This window comes from Coregonus lavaretus (assembly GCF_964263955.1).
Source record: "Coregonus lavaretus genome assembly, chromosome: 19".
NCBI lineage: Eukaryota > Metazoa > Chordata > Actinopteri > Salmoniformes > Salmonidae > Coregonus > Coregonus lavaretus.
This window is the reverse complement of record NC_140006.1, coordinates 39,517,253-39,535,773: the sequence shown is the minus strand read 5'-3', so window position 1 is coordinate 39,535,773 and position 18,521 is coordinate 39,517,253. Positions and strand designations below refer to the sequence as shown.

Below are 18,521 nucleotides of genomic sequence, written 5' to 3'. Positions count from 1 at the left end.
AGGTAACAATATAATACTTGGTAACTCTCAGACTTTCCGTGGTTGAATTGGACAACAAAGTGTTACGAAATTGGTGCAATTCATACTGAAACTGTAAATATTTGTTTGAACTTTGGCATGTGTCTGTTAAATAAATATTATTTGGCCTACAGTGGGGGAAAAAGTATTTAGTCAGCCACCAATTGTGCAAGTTCTCCCACTTAAAAAGATGAGAGAGGCCTGTAATTGTCATCATAGGTACACGTCAACTATGACAGACAAAATGAGAAAACAAAATCCAGAAAATTACATTGTAGGATTTTTAATGAATTTATTTGCAAATTATGGTGGAAAATAAGTATTTGGTCAATAACAAAAGTTTCTCAATACTTTGTTATATACCCTTTGTTGGCAATGACACAGGTCAAACGTTTTCTGTAAGTCTTCACAAGGTTTTCTCACACTGTTGCTGGTATTTTGGCCCATTCCTCCATGCAGATCTCCTCTAGAGCAGTGATGTTTTGGGGCTGTCGCTGGGCAACACAGACTTTCAACTCCCTCCAAAGATTTTCTATGGGGTTGAGATCTGGAGACTAGCTAGGCCACTCCAGGACCTTGAAATGCTTCTTACGAAGACACTCCTTCATTGCCCGGGCAGTGTGTTTGGGATCATTGTCATGCTGAAAGACCCAGCCACGTTTCATCTTCAATGCCCTTGCTGATGGAAGGAGGTTTTCACTCAAAATCTCACGATACATGGCCCCATTCATTCTTTCCTTTACACGGATCAGCCGTCCTGGTCCCTTTGCAGAAAAACAGCCCCAAAGCATGATGTTTCCACCCCCATGCTTCACAGTAGGTATGGTGTTCTTTGGATGCAACTCAGCATTTTTGTCCTCCAAACACGATGAGTTGAGTTTTTACCAAAAAGTTATATTTTGGTTTCATCTGACCATATGACATTCTCCCAATCCTCTTCTGGATCATCCAAATGCACTCTAGCAAACTTCAGACGGGCCTGGACATGTACTGGCTTAAGCAGGGGGACACGTCTGGCACTGCAGGATTTGGGTCCCTGGCGGTTACTGATGGTAGGCTTTGTTACTTTGGTCCCAGCTCTCTGCAGGTCATTCACTAGGTCCCCCCGTGTGGTTCTGGGATTTTTGCTCACCGTTCTTGTGATCATTTTGACCCCACGGGGTGAGATCTTGCGTGGAGCCCCAGATCGAGGGAGATTATCAGTGGTCTTGTATGTCTTCCATTTCCTAATAATTGCTCCCACAGTTGATTTCTTCAAACCAAGCTGCTTACCTATTGCAGATTCAGTCTTCCCAGCCTGGTGCAGGTCTACAATTTTGTTTCTTGTGTCCTTTGACAGCTCTTTGGTCTTGGCCATAGTGGAGTTTGGAGTGTGACTGTTTGAGGTTGTGGACAGGTGTCTTTTATACTGATAACAAGTTCAAACAGGTGCCATTAATACAGATAACGAGTGGAGGACAGAGGAGCCTCTTAAAGAAGAAGTTACAGGTCTGTGAGAGCCAGAAATCTTGCTTGTTTGTAGGTGACTAAATACTTATTTTCCACCATAATTTGCAAATAAATTTATAAAAAATCCTACAATGTGATTTTCTGGATTTTTTTTTGTCAATTTGTCTGTCATAGTTGACGTGTACCTATGATGAAAATTACAGGCCTCTCATCTTTTTAAGTGGGAGAACTTGCACAATTGGTGGCTGACTATATACTTTTTTCCCCCACTGTATGTATGCCTTAACGTCTGCTTCATGACTTCAGCTGTCAGGACTTCCGCCGAGGCTGCCTCCCCTCCTTGTCCGGGCAGGTTTCGGCGTTCGTCATCACCGGCTTACTAGATACTGCCGATCCCATTCTCATCACTCCACTTGTCATGTCTTGTCTTGTCAATCACACACACCTGGTGCTCATTCCCCTAATTAGTATGTGTATACGTGTTCCCTCTGTTCCCCTTGTCTTTGTGAGTGATTGTTTCATTGTGAGAGCGAGTAGCTCGGTTGAGGTCCTCTTCCTGTTATTGCCAAGGTGGAATATTTCCCTTGTGATAGTTTCGTTTTGACGCTAGGTGCGATTTATTTATGTAAACGGAATAAACTCTGGACTTCGGTGTTTTACCTCCTGCGCCTGACTCCTTCATTCACACCTCGTCAAATCAATAGATTTCAAAGCCTGCCCTCTGGAATTTACAGTTTCTCTCAATTGATTTGAAGGGAACAAAGGTCAATGCTCTTAAAACAGTTAATTCAGACATCGCAAAACATACTTCTAATTTTACAAAATAACCAATTGTCATTGCAAAATCCAATATTGCTTTCATTTTCAATATATCTCTTTAAATCAAATATCTCCATCAAAACTACACACGTGTCAACAATTGATTAGTTAATATATATAATAAATCGGTCATTTAGCAGACGCTCTTATCCAGAGCGACTTACAGGAGCAATTAGGGTTAAGTGCCTTGCTCAAGGGCACATCGACAGGTTTTTCACCTAGCCGGCTCGGGGATTAGAACCAGCGACCTTTCGGTTACTGGCACAACACTCTTAACCACTAAGCTACCTTAACCACTAAGCTACCAACATTCTTTTTGTGTGGATTCATATTTTCACAGGAACATACTCATGGACATTTCCTAAAATGAATTGTTAACAAAAGCACAATATGGCACCTTGCATGATAGCAGTCATTTACATTTCTCAACATGGATGCATCTGAAACAGTCTCAAAATGATCAAATACTAATAACTTTGGTGAGACGTTTACATAAAATTAGAAATATTTGGAACTAGTTGTTGGCCCGTTTGACAGTTTCATGGGTCTTAACATAAGATTGTTGTTTTAAAAAAATGAATGAAACACATAATTTCGGATTTGAACAAAAACAATATAAAAAAACAATAATATTTAAATGTTAATACATTCACTTTCTTTCCACTGTAAAAAAAAGCCTTCGTTGTCAATTGTGACATCTTGTATTTTCCCACAGTGCTGCGCAAAAGCACAAGTTTAAGATCCACCCCTGACAATAATGACATTGGTTACATTTAAAATGCCCCAACTCAGACTCACACTCCAGTTAGTTCATTTCTTAGTGTACATGTAACACCAGTGGAGAGAATGAAGGAAATACCACTTTATGTCATTATCGTACTGCATATCTGGTCCTACAAAGTTAAAGGTAAGGAAGGTATTTTGATATACACTATTCATTCAAAGAAAATTGCATTTTGTATTCTTTACATATATGCAATTAATTGTGTGCACTGATCTTTTTTCTTAAGGCAGTGCCTATATTTGGTGTCACGTGTAATTAATAAATAGGCCTAGTACATGGCAGAAACACTAATCTATTAATTTCTTAGCCAAGATATACTGTATTTGTTGAACAAAGGTCATTGTGCAGACAAATGATGGACAATAATAAATGTATGTTCTGTCATTTTTCAGCTCAAGAATCTGGAAAAGGCTGTCAAAGACCCCAACTGGACAATGGCTTTGTTGACCCGGAGCAGGAAATGTACCAGGATGGCATGACCTTGACCTATGCCTGTGATAGAGGTCTGAAGACACCAATGGAAGGGTGGTGGGGGATAATCAAATGTGAGAATGGTAGATGGTCTGATAGTCCTCTGTGTAAGGGTAAGTACTGTCTGCTCTAACCTTGATCTATAGCAAAGAGTCTTATGTGGTGTAAAAACTCAGAAGACTATCCCTTTAGGTATAGGAAAGAGGGGATGTTGGTGTGACAGGACATATGATACATTTGTGTTGTGAACAACATTCAGTATTATCATCTCTTGTACTTCGTTGTCCTTTGTTTCTTCACTAATCATTGTTTGTACTTTATCTTCACAGCCAGTCGTTCTTGTGATGCGCCTCCTCAAGTGGACCATGCAACCATCGTTCAACAATATCAAAACAAGTTCAGAGATGGATCAATAGTGGTTTATAAATGCAAGAAATCCTTCATGATGGAGGGGAATGCAGATATATTATGCCTTTCAGGAGAATGGACCTCAGCCCCCACATGCAGTGAGTACTGCCTTAAAGGGATAGTGCCAGATTTCGGCAATTAAGCTCTTCTCCTACTTACCCAGAGTCAGATGAACTTGAGCATGCTAGCCGTGCATGCTAGCCGTTCCGGTAGACTTCCAGTCATTGAATCTCAAAACTATGTCTAACTTCCTTCCTACTGGATGCAGAGATATAAAAATGGTATCCATGAGTTCATTTGACTCTAGGTAAGTAGAAAAGGGGCTTAATTGCCAAAATATCACACTATCCCTTTAAGATCCAACTGATTTCTTTATTCTGACATCTGTACTGTATTTTTGTGTCACTGAAGAGAGCAGCAAAGTATTAACTTTGAGTCCTCTAGAAGGGTTTCTAATAGTATAACCACAGGTTTAAAAATGACCATAACCCTTGTTTCTTAGCCATTTCATGGAAAAGGCTAAAGTGAGCCAATAGCATTTCATGTAATAATCACATTTTCCTCTATCAACATGAACCAGGTTGACTTTCACATTACACTGTATATATCTGTCTCCAACAGAAATCATGGATGGAAGCAGCTTACACAGCATCAGACCCACTAGCAGACCCGTTAGAGTTACAACAGGTAATTCAAGCCTTTTAGTTGCTGATCCTCATCGTACCAACATTATATAAATTGAGGCCGAAACTGTGTATATAACCGCCTTAAAGGTCCCAATGCAGATGTTTTTATCTCAATATCAAATCACTTTTTGGGTAACAATTAAGTACCTTTAATGTGATTGTTTTGAATTAAATGGTGAAAAATAAACAAAAATAGCCTCTTTAGCAAAGAGTAATTTCTTAAGAAATCATTTTATTAGCACTGTCTGCAAGTGGTCTGAGTGGGGAAGGGAAAACTGAAAACTTGCTGTTTTTGGCAGAGGTTTGGAACTCTCTTTCTTATTGGTCTATTAAGTAATTTTCCGCAAAAACTCCATCCCACCAAAACTGCCTGAAATTTCAGGTGAAATTTTCATACAGCTCTTACACTAAAAGGACATTATCCCAATTTTCACAGTATTATTCCAACCTAATGCTCAGCGAACAATGCAGGCTCCGATGTCAAGTGGATTTTCCAAGAAGGGACAGGCCATAGTGACAAACAAAATCTGATTAGCGGAGAAGTGCCGTATTTATTCACCTGGACAGGCTAAAATCTAATTAACCTAGTAGGTATCAGGTTAATTACTAGGTTAACTTGATCTCAGACTTAGCCTGTCCTGGTGAAAAAAGACGGGGCTTCTCTGTCAATCACATTCTTGTCTATCACTATGGCCCTTCTTGGAAAATCCACTTGACATCGGAGCCTGCATTATTCGCCCTGCATGCATTACAAAGGGAACTAATTATTATAACTCAAATAGATATTTTAGATCAGTGGTTCCCAACCAGGGGTACTAGGACCCTGGGGGTACTTGGCCTATCCACAGTGGGTACTTGAGAAGACTCATGAGACCATAGGCCTACTGGTAAAATGCACATGAGGGCGTACTTCAGGGGTACTCCGGGCAGAGCAAAATTCAGTTGGTGGTACTGTAACCAAAAAAGGTTGGGAACCACTGCTTTAGATCATTCAGATTTTATTTTGGAACGTTATAGTTTATCTGGCCAACTTACTCAACCTGTAGAAATGTAACCCAACACGATTTCGCTTTGACTGCTATACAAACTCTTTAATGCTTTGCGATTTTCTGCCACTGGAAGTTTCCTATACAAGGTAGGCGATGCTGAACGATTTGGCAAGGCAACTGTGCGTAGAGTGTTGTAGAAACATTTGACTAGATAATCAACTCAAACGAAATATCTCTCAAGACACAGGAGCCTGTGAATTCAAGAATTAGACTTTATTGCATAACAAAGCCTGAGCTTTGCTCCATGGAGCAACAACTGTCTTCCTTTAGCTTAGAGCTCCCTTTTATACACACAAATGCATAATCATGTTACATAGCATATACAGTCCCTCCCCTTAGGGCAAATGATTAACTTATTTTAGTACCACTCTACCTTAGCTTTCAACGTCCAGATGTCACCTGTAATTTACTCCAAAAGGTCATGGGCGCTTTTCCACAGGAAGCCTCTTCCCTAATCTCATTATATTGGTAGCAGACCCTTTCCCTAATCTCATTATATGGTTGCAAACCCCTTCTTTACAAATAATACACATACATACATTAAGGCATTTATCATTTACCATCCTCCCTGGCCCTTGAGATTATGTGCATGTGGCCATGTGTCAGGTCATAGGGTCATAAGCAAAACAAATGATAACACTAGGTCCATTGTTACTCCAATCCCCACACAGCCATCACGAGGAGTTGTATGTACATCACATGTCATAGACATACCCAGACCAGCTGCAGAGAGTCCATGAAAAACACATAAATGTCTCTGCTCTGTATTAACCTTTCAACTGGTTCTCAATCCATAAACATTTTAAGGCATATAGGTTTTTAATTTTACAACATATCCATGCTTATTACTAATATTATTATTTTACCTTTGATTATTTTACCTTTGACCTCTCCCTACATTTGCCTTAATGATACATAAAATAATACCATATAAAAATACCATATAATCCCCCCTATGGGACATTCCACCAATGTCCCATCAATACAGAGATTAATCACCCATATCACAAGTATTATAACTATCAAAATAATCAATATCCATATCTAATCAAGTAATTGCCATGTCAACATCACTAAGCATTAATATTAATAAGTTATTCAGATCAGTCAGTCCACTTATAATTTATAATCATAATCAAATTAATTACCCAAAACAACTTTAGAATGACAATTCTTAATTAGTCACCTTTGTTCCATCATTCCAAGTTAAAACTCTCACCTTGGCACATATTGATACTGGCCGAATGTATATTTATATTATAATAATTCTAGCATTAACTTCCTCATAACAAACGTTACATCAGATCAGTACCTTAATGCATTGTCCAAATTACTATAAATTTAGTAGTGTATAATACCTCCTTAATCAACATACTACCTCAACTAACACTCCCTTCCCCTACCGGCACTCAATCTTCTGGCGTCTTCATTATGTTCTTCATAGTTCATCTTGGATTACCCATAGCAATGTCCCAATTCCAATGTCACACCTGAACCGCCACACCTCCACCATCATCCTGTTTTGTCCATGTGCAAACCAGTATACCCAAACTAGGAAGAACGTTGCATTTGCATAGACCTCTTTCCTCACATTCTTGAAAGAAAAAGCACAAAAGAGAAGGCATTTGATTGCTTTGATTTGATGCTGGATTCAGGTCTCCTGGCAGAGGTGGGTCAGACAGGAACATCTTCAACGCCTTTGTTGTTCCTCTTCAGCCGAGTAGAGGATTTTTGGTTTTTATTGAGGTTTACACCGTTCTGGGCCAAATGATCTCTGCAATGCATTACGACACCATCCGTAGTAACCTCAGGAAAGGACAGATCATAACAGTTCAGTTGAGTTCATTTCCAATCCAAAACATCCCTATTAACATTGTCTACATGACAAATCATTATGTTTCACATTCTCCCTTGAATTCTCCCAAATTATATAACCCAATTGTTTTATTGTAACATTCCTATATTTTTGCTCATACTCTATTTGACATTACTCTGGTGTTTCCCTTTCCTTGTTCCTATTCTAACAATTGCTTACACTTCTCTCTTCTAATAACACTTTCCCCTGGAAATATAACACCAAATACTACATCAAATTGTTTATCTAAGTCTTGGACTGTTTTCCTTATGTCTATGATTCACCTGTCTGTTTCTTTCATTATCTTAAGGTCACACTACCCCATGTGACTTCCCCATACTCTTTGTGCTGGTTTCTCACACACCAATAATATTTTAACCCTTGTATTTTAATAGTGATCCCTTCCTGTATTTTTAGTTATGTTTCCTGCCTGTGCAAGAATATACATTCTAATCCTGTCTATATCCCTTCTATGTCTTGTTCTTCTGCTCTTTATTGTTATCAGTACTCCATTCCCCTTATTATCAGGTAACTAGTCAAGTGTAGAGAAATCAATAATAAGGATATCTGGTGCATCTTGGAGGTCTGGAATCTCTCGGCGGTCTGGAAGGTCCTTAAAGTCTCTTAATCATCAGTTCCCTCACTCTGGTACAATGGTTAAGATGATACCCGATACTCCCCTCTATCCGTACCATCGTTGGTATAACCTGGACAACGATGTGTATGGTCACTTCAGTTGTTAACCTTCCCCCGTCACTAGGGTCTCCGGATCAGCCAGAGTCCCTCTCAATCTATCGACATCGGTCTGTGAAAAGTGTCCTTCAATCAGCCTACCCATAGGGAAGCTCAGAGTTACTGCTGCAAAGACACAAGCACAGACACACACAAAAAACAACAATGCTACCCAATGGCTGAGGTTGGAACACTCCTATAGTGGGAAACATGAATCTAAGTATCTGTCTCCACCACTTTTACCATCATTAAGGTAGCCAACAACACCTGGTACAGGCCCCTCCACATAGGGTCTTTCTTCTGTAGTTTTTTTTTTCTTCCATCACATAGTCTCCAGGGCACAGAAAATACTCAGATTATCCTACTTAGTTGGGCAGAGTTATCTTCACCCATGAAAATAAAATCTTAAGAACATTGTTAGGTTAGGTGAGACACAGTATGCTACTTATGTCCTCTCATCCGTCAAGAGAAGCCTTGAGATTATGAAGCACACCTGCTTCCAGCTTGTTGTAGTCCACTTATTTCATAGACAGACCACCTCTACACCATGCCTCCTATCACAAAAACAAAAATGATTTAACCTAACCCATAACACATTATTACTACTGCTCACATCCTTAATACACCTTGCATACTTCCCCACAAAACCATAATAAACCATTAAAACCTCTGTAATCCCAACTTCCCCCCTTGGACACATGCATCACATCGTGATTCATGTGTTCAAAAAACAAAACAACAACAATATTGCCTATTAAACCAAAAATAATAACTAAACTGAAAATGACAACCCATGAGCATATCTTTACTTAACTGTATCCCATAACACTATTCAAGGAATACCACTCCTCCAGGACTAACTCTCTCACTTCATCCTTGTCCTGTTTGGACTAATTTATATATAGGATTTTTTCCAAATTATAAACTTCTTCACAAATATCCTTATTTTATCTAACCCCCTAATTCAGCATGCCTCTTGAATTCATAGTGCGGGTGATCAGGTTGCACTATAAAGCCAGGACAGATTTCAGAGGTCATTGAAATCCTTCAATGAATTGTTTCATCCTATAGTATACTACTTCTAACAACCATCAAAACCTTTCATAAATGTTGTAATTCCTTAGTACAGCTTTTTTTCAAAATAAATCACACATATTTACTTATCCCTCAGTAAATAAAACCCAAATTACATGTGTATGCCCCTTTAAGATATTTCACTTCCATCCCATCAAAAAAATAAATAAATAGAAATAAAAATCCTATACAACTAACATTTCATACTAAGTAGTTTGTTTGTGGTTATTTGAACACCATATAGTAAAACAATAAACAAACAAAAATGGCCAGGCCTTATTTATTTTGGTAGCTCCCTATGACAACCTAAAAATAAAACTACTTAATTTTACTAACTAGCTCCACCCTAGCCTACAGACTTTTTTAACCTCCCAATAAAGAAATCCCCATGTTCCTAGAAGAGAAAGTATACATGTCGTTAACATATAATCAACAATCCAAAGATAGTAATTACACACAAAACATCATACATATATCCCCAATCCTATCTCATCAACAATCATTAACCCCAGCATCGATTTAAAATTGTTTGATACGTCTTGTCCTATCTTACACCTAACATAATATTATAGGAGACTCCCATCAATCATTAAAATAAAACTCCCACTTAGAAGACACTAGATAATAACACATTTTATTAAGTTAACTACACCTTCCACTATAAACCTATAACCCCATTTTAGTAATTTAAACGTCGCAAACTGTTGCATTGATGTTCTCTTTTTTTTTCTTTCTTAAAATATAAACTTATTGTTTCATAATCCAAAACCCATAAAAAGATGTCTACTTAATCCATCAAGTCAACAGCAACAACTACCTCCCCAGGTTCAACGTACTATCAACAAATTATCGTTATCTGAAGTAATAAAACATCATCATGACTCACTGCTGTTTAAACATAATAAAATGATCAATTATCAAATATCGTTCCTTATTCAACTATCGAGACATGTTCTTCATTAGTTAATCGTCTCCACAAAGCAATACTACCTAATAACATATTCTCATTCTCCTAAGTAGAAATAATTACTTATATTAAACAATCCCATTCAACATCAAGTCAACCTGTCTCATCACCCAATTAACTTCTTTTTTTTTTTTTTTTTTACCCTCTACAATATCTATCATACTCTACCGCTAATTTCCCTCATAACGGTACCTCAACAGATCACAAATTATTTTATATTTATAGTAAAAACCAATAAAACATCCAATTCACCAATATGCAATTTCAATTACTATGTTATCCTATCTGACATGGATTGGTAGGACAACATCTTTCCTATAATGTTATCAATGAAACCAGTTATTCACATCAATAGCATCAATGTAAAAGACTTGCTTTCTGTCCCTCACTGGATTCGAACCAGGGACCCTCTGCACACATTGACAAAATTCACCATCGAAGCACCGTTACCCGTCGCTCCACCAGTGCTCCACCAGTGCCACACAAAGCATCTACTTCCAGTTCATAGAGCAAGTGACGTCACCCAACGAAAACCGCACTAGCTCTCACCGCTAACTAGCTAGCAATCTCCTGCCGATAACATTCCACCTTCCACGACCTCCCACAAAACACGCGATCCCCATACACCTAACGTAACCCATAATGTCCCTTATAGCGCTCTCACGTTTCAGCAAGCCCCAATGTCCAACATCCACAGACAAAAATGGAAATTCTTCAATTTTTCCTAGCAGACCTAATAATCCACTTTCAAACAGCGTTCTGCATTTACCTCTATCATAGGGTTTAAAAACGAACTTAACAACGTTAACCATCCTAAATTGCCGTAGTAACGTCATATTTGGTTCAGTTGATCTATTACCATAAAATACATTCACTTCTCCATGCGTCATAAACTATATCCTATTTCTCCTGTAATCAACTAAAATCATAGCCACGCAATTCAACCATCACTCTGCCATTATCAGAATGAATGAATCTATTAATATATCCTTTCTAAGTAAGCTACAAGTAACACCAAACACTTGCTATAGTTTACCTCATATATTGAAATCATCCATTTATCACAATCCAATTTATCTATGGACATATTTCACCATTGTCACTCGTTTAATCTAGCAAAACCTCATTCAATGACTAAAAATTACTACCACGTAGTCTCCTCTCCGTTAACATTTTAGTCCTTTAGCAGATGCTCTTATTCCAAGCGACTCACTATTAGTGTGCTCATACATTATTATACTTATACTAGCCCCCCTTGGGAATCGAACACCCAACCCTGGCTTTGTAAGCACCGTGCTCTACCAACTGAGCTACAGAGGACCACAGATGAGCGCACAGTGCCCTCCTCTGATAATATTATAATTGTAGCCCATCACCTTACTTTAGTTCAAAACATAAGTTTGTTTATTCAACAAATCCAGAACCCACTATAAATTGATGCTATTCCCTCAGCATAAAAGCCAAAGCTCCTTGCATCCCCTGGTTTACGTAATGAAAATACATTATCATTCTACAATTCACCAAATATTCGCATACACCACTGGTGACGCAAACCATAGAATAAAGTAATAACAATTAGAATTTTGTCAAATAGATGTTTTCCATCCAACTATTCAAACTTTCTTTAAATAACTATTTCAGCTCGATACAGTCAAACAAGTATGACTCTCTTTTAACCGGAAACTAATTCATGCCATTAGTAAAGTCTATTCACATCTCAACAATAACTAATAATCCTGACTGTTCATAATATTAAAATACCTTACTTTCATTCCAGTCTACCTAAACAATTCAAATTATGGCCATAACTCTATCGCAATTGACAGTACGCTATTCTGACTATAGTCACTCCTCACTCCTTCCCGTAGAATAAGTGAGTCCTTCAGTCTGAAAAGACGCAGGCTACTCGATCTTCCAATCTTATCCTGACTGTTCCTTCAATCTAAACAACCCACAACTATAGCTAAACTATACTTAGAAAACCTAGACTCTGTTCAGCGATGCAGAATCTATGCTTTATTGAAATGACAAGTTAATCCTCTTTTATTCCAATGATTATGGTCAGTAGTTTTAGTATCTGGCACATATCACACTTTATCAGAAAATAGCTTTGAAGGACACAGATCTCACACGCTCAACGTAATCAACTTAGCAGTCAACAAGTCAAACCCCACATTCATTGATTTGGAAAAAGATCTAACAACCAACCAAATGAATTATATATCTGCTTCTGAAATAATAGATAGTTATTACAATGCTTAATTCTACCACATGTCCTATGTACTCTCTCCCATTTCCACGTAGGTCTACGTGTTTGGGCAAGTCAACACCTATAATTTTATCCAATCCCTCGTATTAAATCACACTCACATAAAATTCATTATATTCCAATATATTCATATCTACCAAACCATTCATGTTTCTAATTATTCTTTATTGCCACAAATCAGTTAATCACCATCTAGTCTCAGCGGAAAAAACAACAAATTACCCAAATCCTTTCCCTCAGTCATAGAATCCTCCTAGAATCATATATGCTGGTCACTATTCCCTGATCTTACAAAATTCTATGACAGGCATTGTTGTACGAAACTCCAAGATATAATTTACAAGAAAAGCTTATTATTTCAATGTATATATAATTATCAAACACACCTCTATATCTCATCATTCAAACTTCAGAGTGCGACTAATTTACATCATTATACCACTTTTATTCCACAGTTATACAATGTTGTTCTTAAACGCCTTTAATTACTTTGTATAACCTACAGGAATATTTTACTCTATCAAAGGGCCCAAATTTGGAATGTTAACCCTATCCTAGTTATTATTTTACTGTAGTCAATTTATCATAATACTGCATCTCCTCTAAAGTTTCTAAATATAATGTCAGAAACATACCCTAACAGATTTATCAAAATACAATGCATAGACGTCATATGACCACACCGATACATGTGACCTGTTCCTCCAACAGGATTTATTCTACCCCTCCTGGGAACGTGAATTTTCTACACTCAGTTGGTCAATGAATATCCACGCTCCATTCACTCTTCCTCTCTTGGTGTGAGACTGGGTGCGTCCTTCCTACCAGGTTATACTCAAACAGTGGTCCAGGACAGGTGCGCCAACCTTTCTCCACCAAACACCGACACTTCAAACGACCTCAAACACAGCTTCTCTCCTCAACACAGAAAATAAGCTGTTATCTGCAGGATTTCTTATTATTCTCATTCATATAGATGAGCAGCCACTTGTGCCCAAATGAATCAGACAGTTGAATGACTCACAGCCGCCCAAGCAACCCATTCCCCATATGAGATGAGCAGACCTACTCTATATATAACACTTTATCAACATTTTGAAGCCCTTGTAGCTATTTAACCCGTTCACCTACTCAGGATGACCGGTGTTACTCCAATTTACGGTGTCACCTACGCCGGATGACCTAACTTTTTTACCTGATAGACCCTACCTCATTTTGGCATCATCACAACCCAGGATGATTCCCTACCTACCTGTGCAGACCTCCAACAAAGAATTCCTCATCAGAGCGGTATCCGTAGGTAGCCACCTGCCCGTTCAGTGGTCTGGAATGCTAATTTTAGCTCTCCAAAGCGGTATCCACAGGATTTCTATTTATTTAGCCCCCTAGGTATTACACTTCCTCAACACACCTGGACTTCTACTACGCTTTCCTAAGCGACCTGTAAATTCTGCCCTATTTCTTCTGTTACACTTTCTCAACACAGAAAAAGGAGCGGTATTACACAGGATTTCTGCCTACCTAAGCAGTCCTCAAGACGATTCACTCCCCCAACACGTCTAAAGCGGTATCTGCAGGACTTAACATGTTATTGTCTGATCGCTCAACCAGCTGTACAACCACCCGTGCCGAAATGACCCAGACAGAGCGATCAGCAAGATGAATCAACTGAATCAACTGAATCAAATGAATCAAATGAATTGAACAGACGGTTCAGACAAACAACAGCGACATGTATTCTTAAATTCAAAAGCTCCTAGTGTCTAACTTTCTGGTTCTTAAATTTGGAGAGACCTACTTGGTATTTCTTTAGATGTTGCCGAGCCCCGGATCGGACCACACAAACGTTATACTATATTAGTAAGAACTTGGCTTACCTTTTAAAAGCGGCCGCTTTTGTTTGTATGGTCCGTCCAAGCCGTTTCACAACTGCAAATGTATACCGTCACTGATCCCTATCAAGTCCCGTCTGGGGTGCCAATTATGTTGTAGAAACATTTGACTAGATAATCAACTCAAACGAAATATCTCTCAAGACACAGGAGCCTGTGAATTCAAGAATTAGACTTTATTGCATAACAAAGCCTGAGCTTTGCTCCATGGAGCAACAACTGTCTTCCTTTAGCTTAGAGCTCCCTTTTATACACACAAATGCATAATCATGTTACATAGCATATACAGTCCCTCCCCTTAGGGCAAATGATTAACTTATTTTAGTACCACTCTACCTTAGCTTTCAACGTCCAGATGTCACCTGTAATTTACTCCAAAAGGTCATGGGCGCTTTTCCACAGGAAGCCTCTTCCCTAATCTCATTATATTGGTAGCAGACCCTTTCCCTAATCTCATTATATGGTTGCAAACCCCTTCTTTACAAATAATACACATACATACATTAAGGCATTTATCATTTACCATCCTCCCTGGCCCTTGAGATTATGTGCATGTGGCCATGTGTCAGGTCATAGGGTCATAAGCAAAACAAATGATAACACTAGGTCCATTGTTACTCCAATCCCCACACAGCCATCACGAGGAGTTGTATGTACATCACATGTCATAGACATACCCAGACCAGCTGCAGAGAGTCCATGAAAAACACATAAATGTCTCTGCTCTGTATTAACCTTTCAACTGGTTCTCAATCCATAAACATTTTAAGGCATATAGGTTTTTAATTTTACAACATATCCATGCTTATTACTAATATTATTATTTTACCTTTGATTATTTTACCTTTGACCTCTCCCTACATTTGCCTTAATGATACATAAAATAATACCATATAAAAATACCATAAGAGCCGTAAGAAGAGTCTGCCTCCCATTGAATAGATTTTTTTATGTCTTTGATGCATCCCCTGGCCATCAAGCTGTCCTTATAATCAAGGAGGACTTTTACAGAATGGCAGGTACAGTAGACTGTTGTCAGTTGACTGCCAGCGATGCTTTGCTAATCTCAAATTGATAAGACTAGGCAACATGATACAAATTATAAATAGCCTAATTCATCCCGCAGATTTTCCAAACATCATTGGTTCTATAGATGGGACACATCCTCATTCAAAACCCTCTGGAACAAATGAAGGAGAAAATATTTTCACAGCATAAACAGGTGGCTATTGAATACTGTAGCCTATACCTTCACTAAACCAAATCATTTTCAGAAACAGTCATTAAACTCAATGATCTTCCTTACTTCTTTGGTCAGATGATCTGTGACTCCCATGGGGTTACAACTAAACATAGCACACATTGTTGCACGTGTTGTCATGAAAAGCATTGTGAATTAAATACGTTATTATTCATCCTACATAGGCTATGGAATGGCCTACAACTGCAATTATGACATAGGCTACTACAACTTACATATTAGGCCATTACCTTGACACTTAATATCACCAACGTTGCAATAAAAGTGCTCTATAAAGTGAAAGCATTATTACGAATCAGTCATGTGTGTAAGCTAGCCCTATTAGATATTGGAATCGTGCCACTTCACCTGTGCATTTACTCTGTCGGCAATTTTCTGCCAGGCTCCCTCTCTGGATTTTGCGGCGGGGGACATATTACTTTTTTTTTTTGCTAAATATGTGAATATATTCCTTGTACTTTGTTACAATTATTTCCTGTTCTAGACTTGTGAAATATCAGGCTTTTGTCTTTTGACTCCATGTCCATCGTTTTGTCTATCGTCAACATGAGGACCTTTTGGAATGTTGCCAGTTCAAGCAATCTGAGCTTCGCTTAGCCTAATTACTCAAATGAGAAGCAGCCGTTCTAGAAAAAGGAAATCCAGGACTCCCTTATCTGGTGAAGAGAAGAAGCAGGATATGGTCAGGAAATCCCCCCCCCCAAAAAAAAAAAAACATGTGAAGCTTGTTTTACTCCAATGTTTAAAAAACAAAGTAAATATAAACAAACATTGTAAAGCCACAAAACATGGTTAGAACTATAATGTTGATATAATGGATGGTCAGTCCTTACATCCATAACTCTGTCTATGAATTTGAGAGTGGTTACATTTCTCCAGCCCCATCCTCCCGCTTTTTACCAAAACAGTGGAGTGGAGTGGAGTGGAGGACACTTTGTTATTGTTTCAACTGCGGATTGCCACTTTAAAGGTGATTTGGGGGGGAAATCTTTAACTCTGCATTGTTGGAAAAGGACCAGTAAGTACGTTTTTTACTGTTAGTCTACACCTGTTGTTTACGAAGCATGTGAAAAATGAAATGTTATTTTAGTTTACATGCCCCATTCACTTGTGGTGGCTAAAGTTAGCAGAAGTTTGTAGTGGCTGTTTAAATAAATCAGAACCATGGATTACTTTTTTTGGACCCACAGGCTACTTTCAGGGTGAGGAAGCATCTAACATTAAGTTGTGAAATCCTGAACTTCCCCTTAATCAAAAATCTAATCAAAGGTTATTGGTCACGTACACAGATTTTCAGATGTTATGGCATGTGCAGCGAAATGCTTGTTTCTAGCTCCAACAATGCAGTGATACATGGTAATAAAACAAATTAAAATAAATCAACAATACACACATAATCCAGAAAAAATAAAAGAAATAAGAAATATCACAATATTTTTTTATATGCTGCTATACTGTAAAGCTTAGCTGGGTCATTCATTAAAGACGTAATGGGAATGTATTGTTTAATTTTAAAGGGGTCTTATCACAGGTTTCCTTGCTGAAATCTAAACTAATGCAGGTAAAGTCAATAACAACAAATGGAACCTATGGGAACTATTAATTTGTGCTTGCTGAATTCAATCTCTAATACCGCATTTCCTACCAGGTTCATTTTCACATCTACCATAACTCTCTCCAACAGGTCATGAGGCCTTGCGGAAGTGTAGGGAAGGCCAGTTTCAGTGCAATAACAGAAGGTGTATACCGACCATCTGGAGGTGCGATGACGACGACGACTGCTCCGACAACAGCGACGAGGAAAACTGTGGTAAGTCAAAAACAAAAAAAACTTTCTGAAATCTACCAATTGCCTAGATACCTTAATATGCTAATGTAGCTAGTGGGGCAAGGCTATGCTTTCCTCTGGAAAAGAAGAGAAACAATTCCCTTTTTCTATGAACCAGTCATTCTCAGTACAGACACACCTCTGGCTAGGTGTATTTTGTATCTTAGTTACAATAGTTGTACTTAAATAAATGTTACAGTAGGCCTATTTTTTTTCTCTCAAAATATTAACTACCATGTCATCCCATTCAGGTTAGGAAAATGTGGATCCATAATGGGAAAGTTTTGTGCATCCCTACACGGTGGATTGCAAAACTCGTAAGAGTTTACAGTATTCATTTATTATGATTTCTAGTTCAGGTTGTTCATGATGAAGATGTGACTTATTGAAAGACGTGTGTAAGTGAGGACGATACCTTGTCCATTTGTTCACATATCACAACATATGTGTTTTTCTTCACAGGGCTAGGAACAAGAGAAGAAGTGCAACAATAGATTGTTTAGGATATAACTGATAAAGTTGCTTTTACATTTGGGTCATGATATAGAATATGATTTATAGCACAAGTGGTTCAAATGGAGGGGAGCAGAGTAGGGTTCCATCTTGATCTCCATCATCTTAGGGATGGATAGAGAAAATAATTTGGAACAATTCTACAATTCTGAAGTAATTCAAGTTGAGGATAATAGGACATTGTCAAAACAGTTCCACCACATCACATCAGCCTCTGTTGCGGTTATACAACTGTTGATGTACTGTGTGTTGGACAATAAATGAAGGGGGGTCTTGGGGCTTCGGGGACAAAGAAATCATCAGCAATACACTTCATTATTCTCATCCGTTCGTGCTGTGGAGAGGAACAATGGAACGATCAGTAAAAGTAAAATGACTTGTGCTGTAGAGAACTGCTCATGACTGAATTAAATGTAGAAACAACACTGAACCTTTATGTCAATAAA

At 38.2% G+C, this 18,521-nt stretch overlaps 1 protein-coding gene across 2 annotated transcripts; it reads left to right on the top strand.

Annotated features, from left to right (window-relative positions):
* Positions 1 to 3,083: 3,083 nt before the first annotated feature.
* Positions 3,084 to 18,505, top strand: LOC311146443 (complement factor H-related protein 1-like). 2 transcript variants are annotated; one of them, XR_014614678.1, is made up of 7 exons: positions 3,084 to 3,193; positions 3,463 to 3,654; positions 3,871 to 4,047; positions 4,571 to 4,636; positions 17,419 to 17,544; positions 17,814 to 17,879; positions 18,025 to 18,505. XR_014614678.1 is itself a non-coding variant. In XM_084182948.1 (6 exons), the coding sequence occupies exons 1-6, from the start codon at positions 3,133 to 3,135 to the stop codon at positions 18,054 to 18,056; spliced, it is 654 nt and encodes a 217-aa protein (XP_084039074.1). In that variant the 5' UTR covers positions 3,084 to 3,132; the 3' UTR covers positions 18,057 to 18,505. The 2 variants fall into 2 exon arrangements, 1 of the variants encoding a protein (XP_084039074.1); XM_084182948.1 differs by lacking the exon at positions 17,814 to 17,879.
* Positions 18,506 to 18,521: the final 16 nt, after the last annotated feature.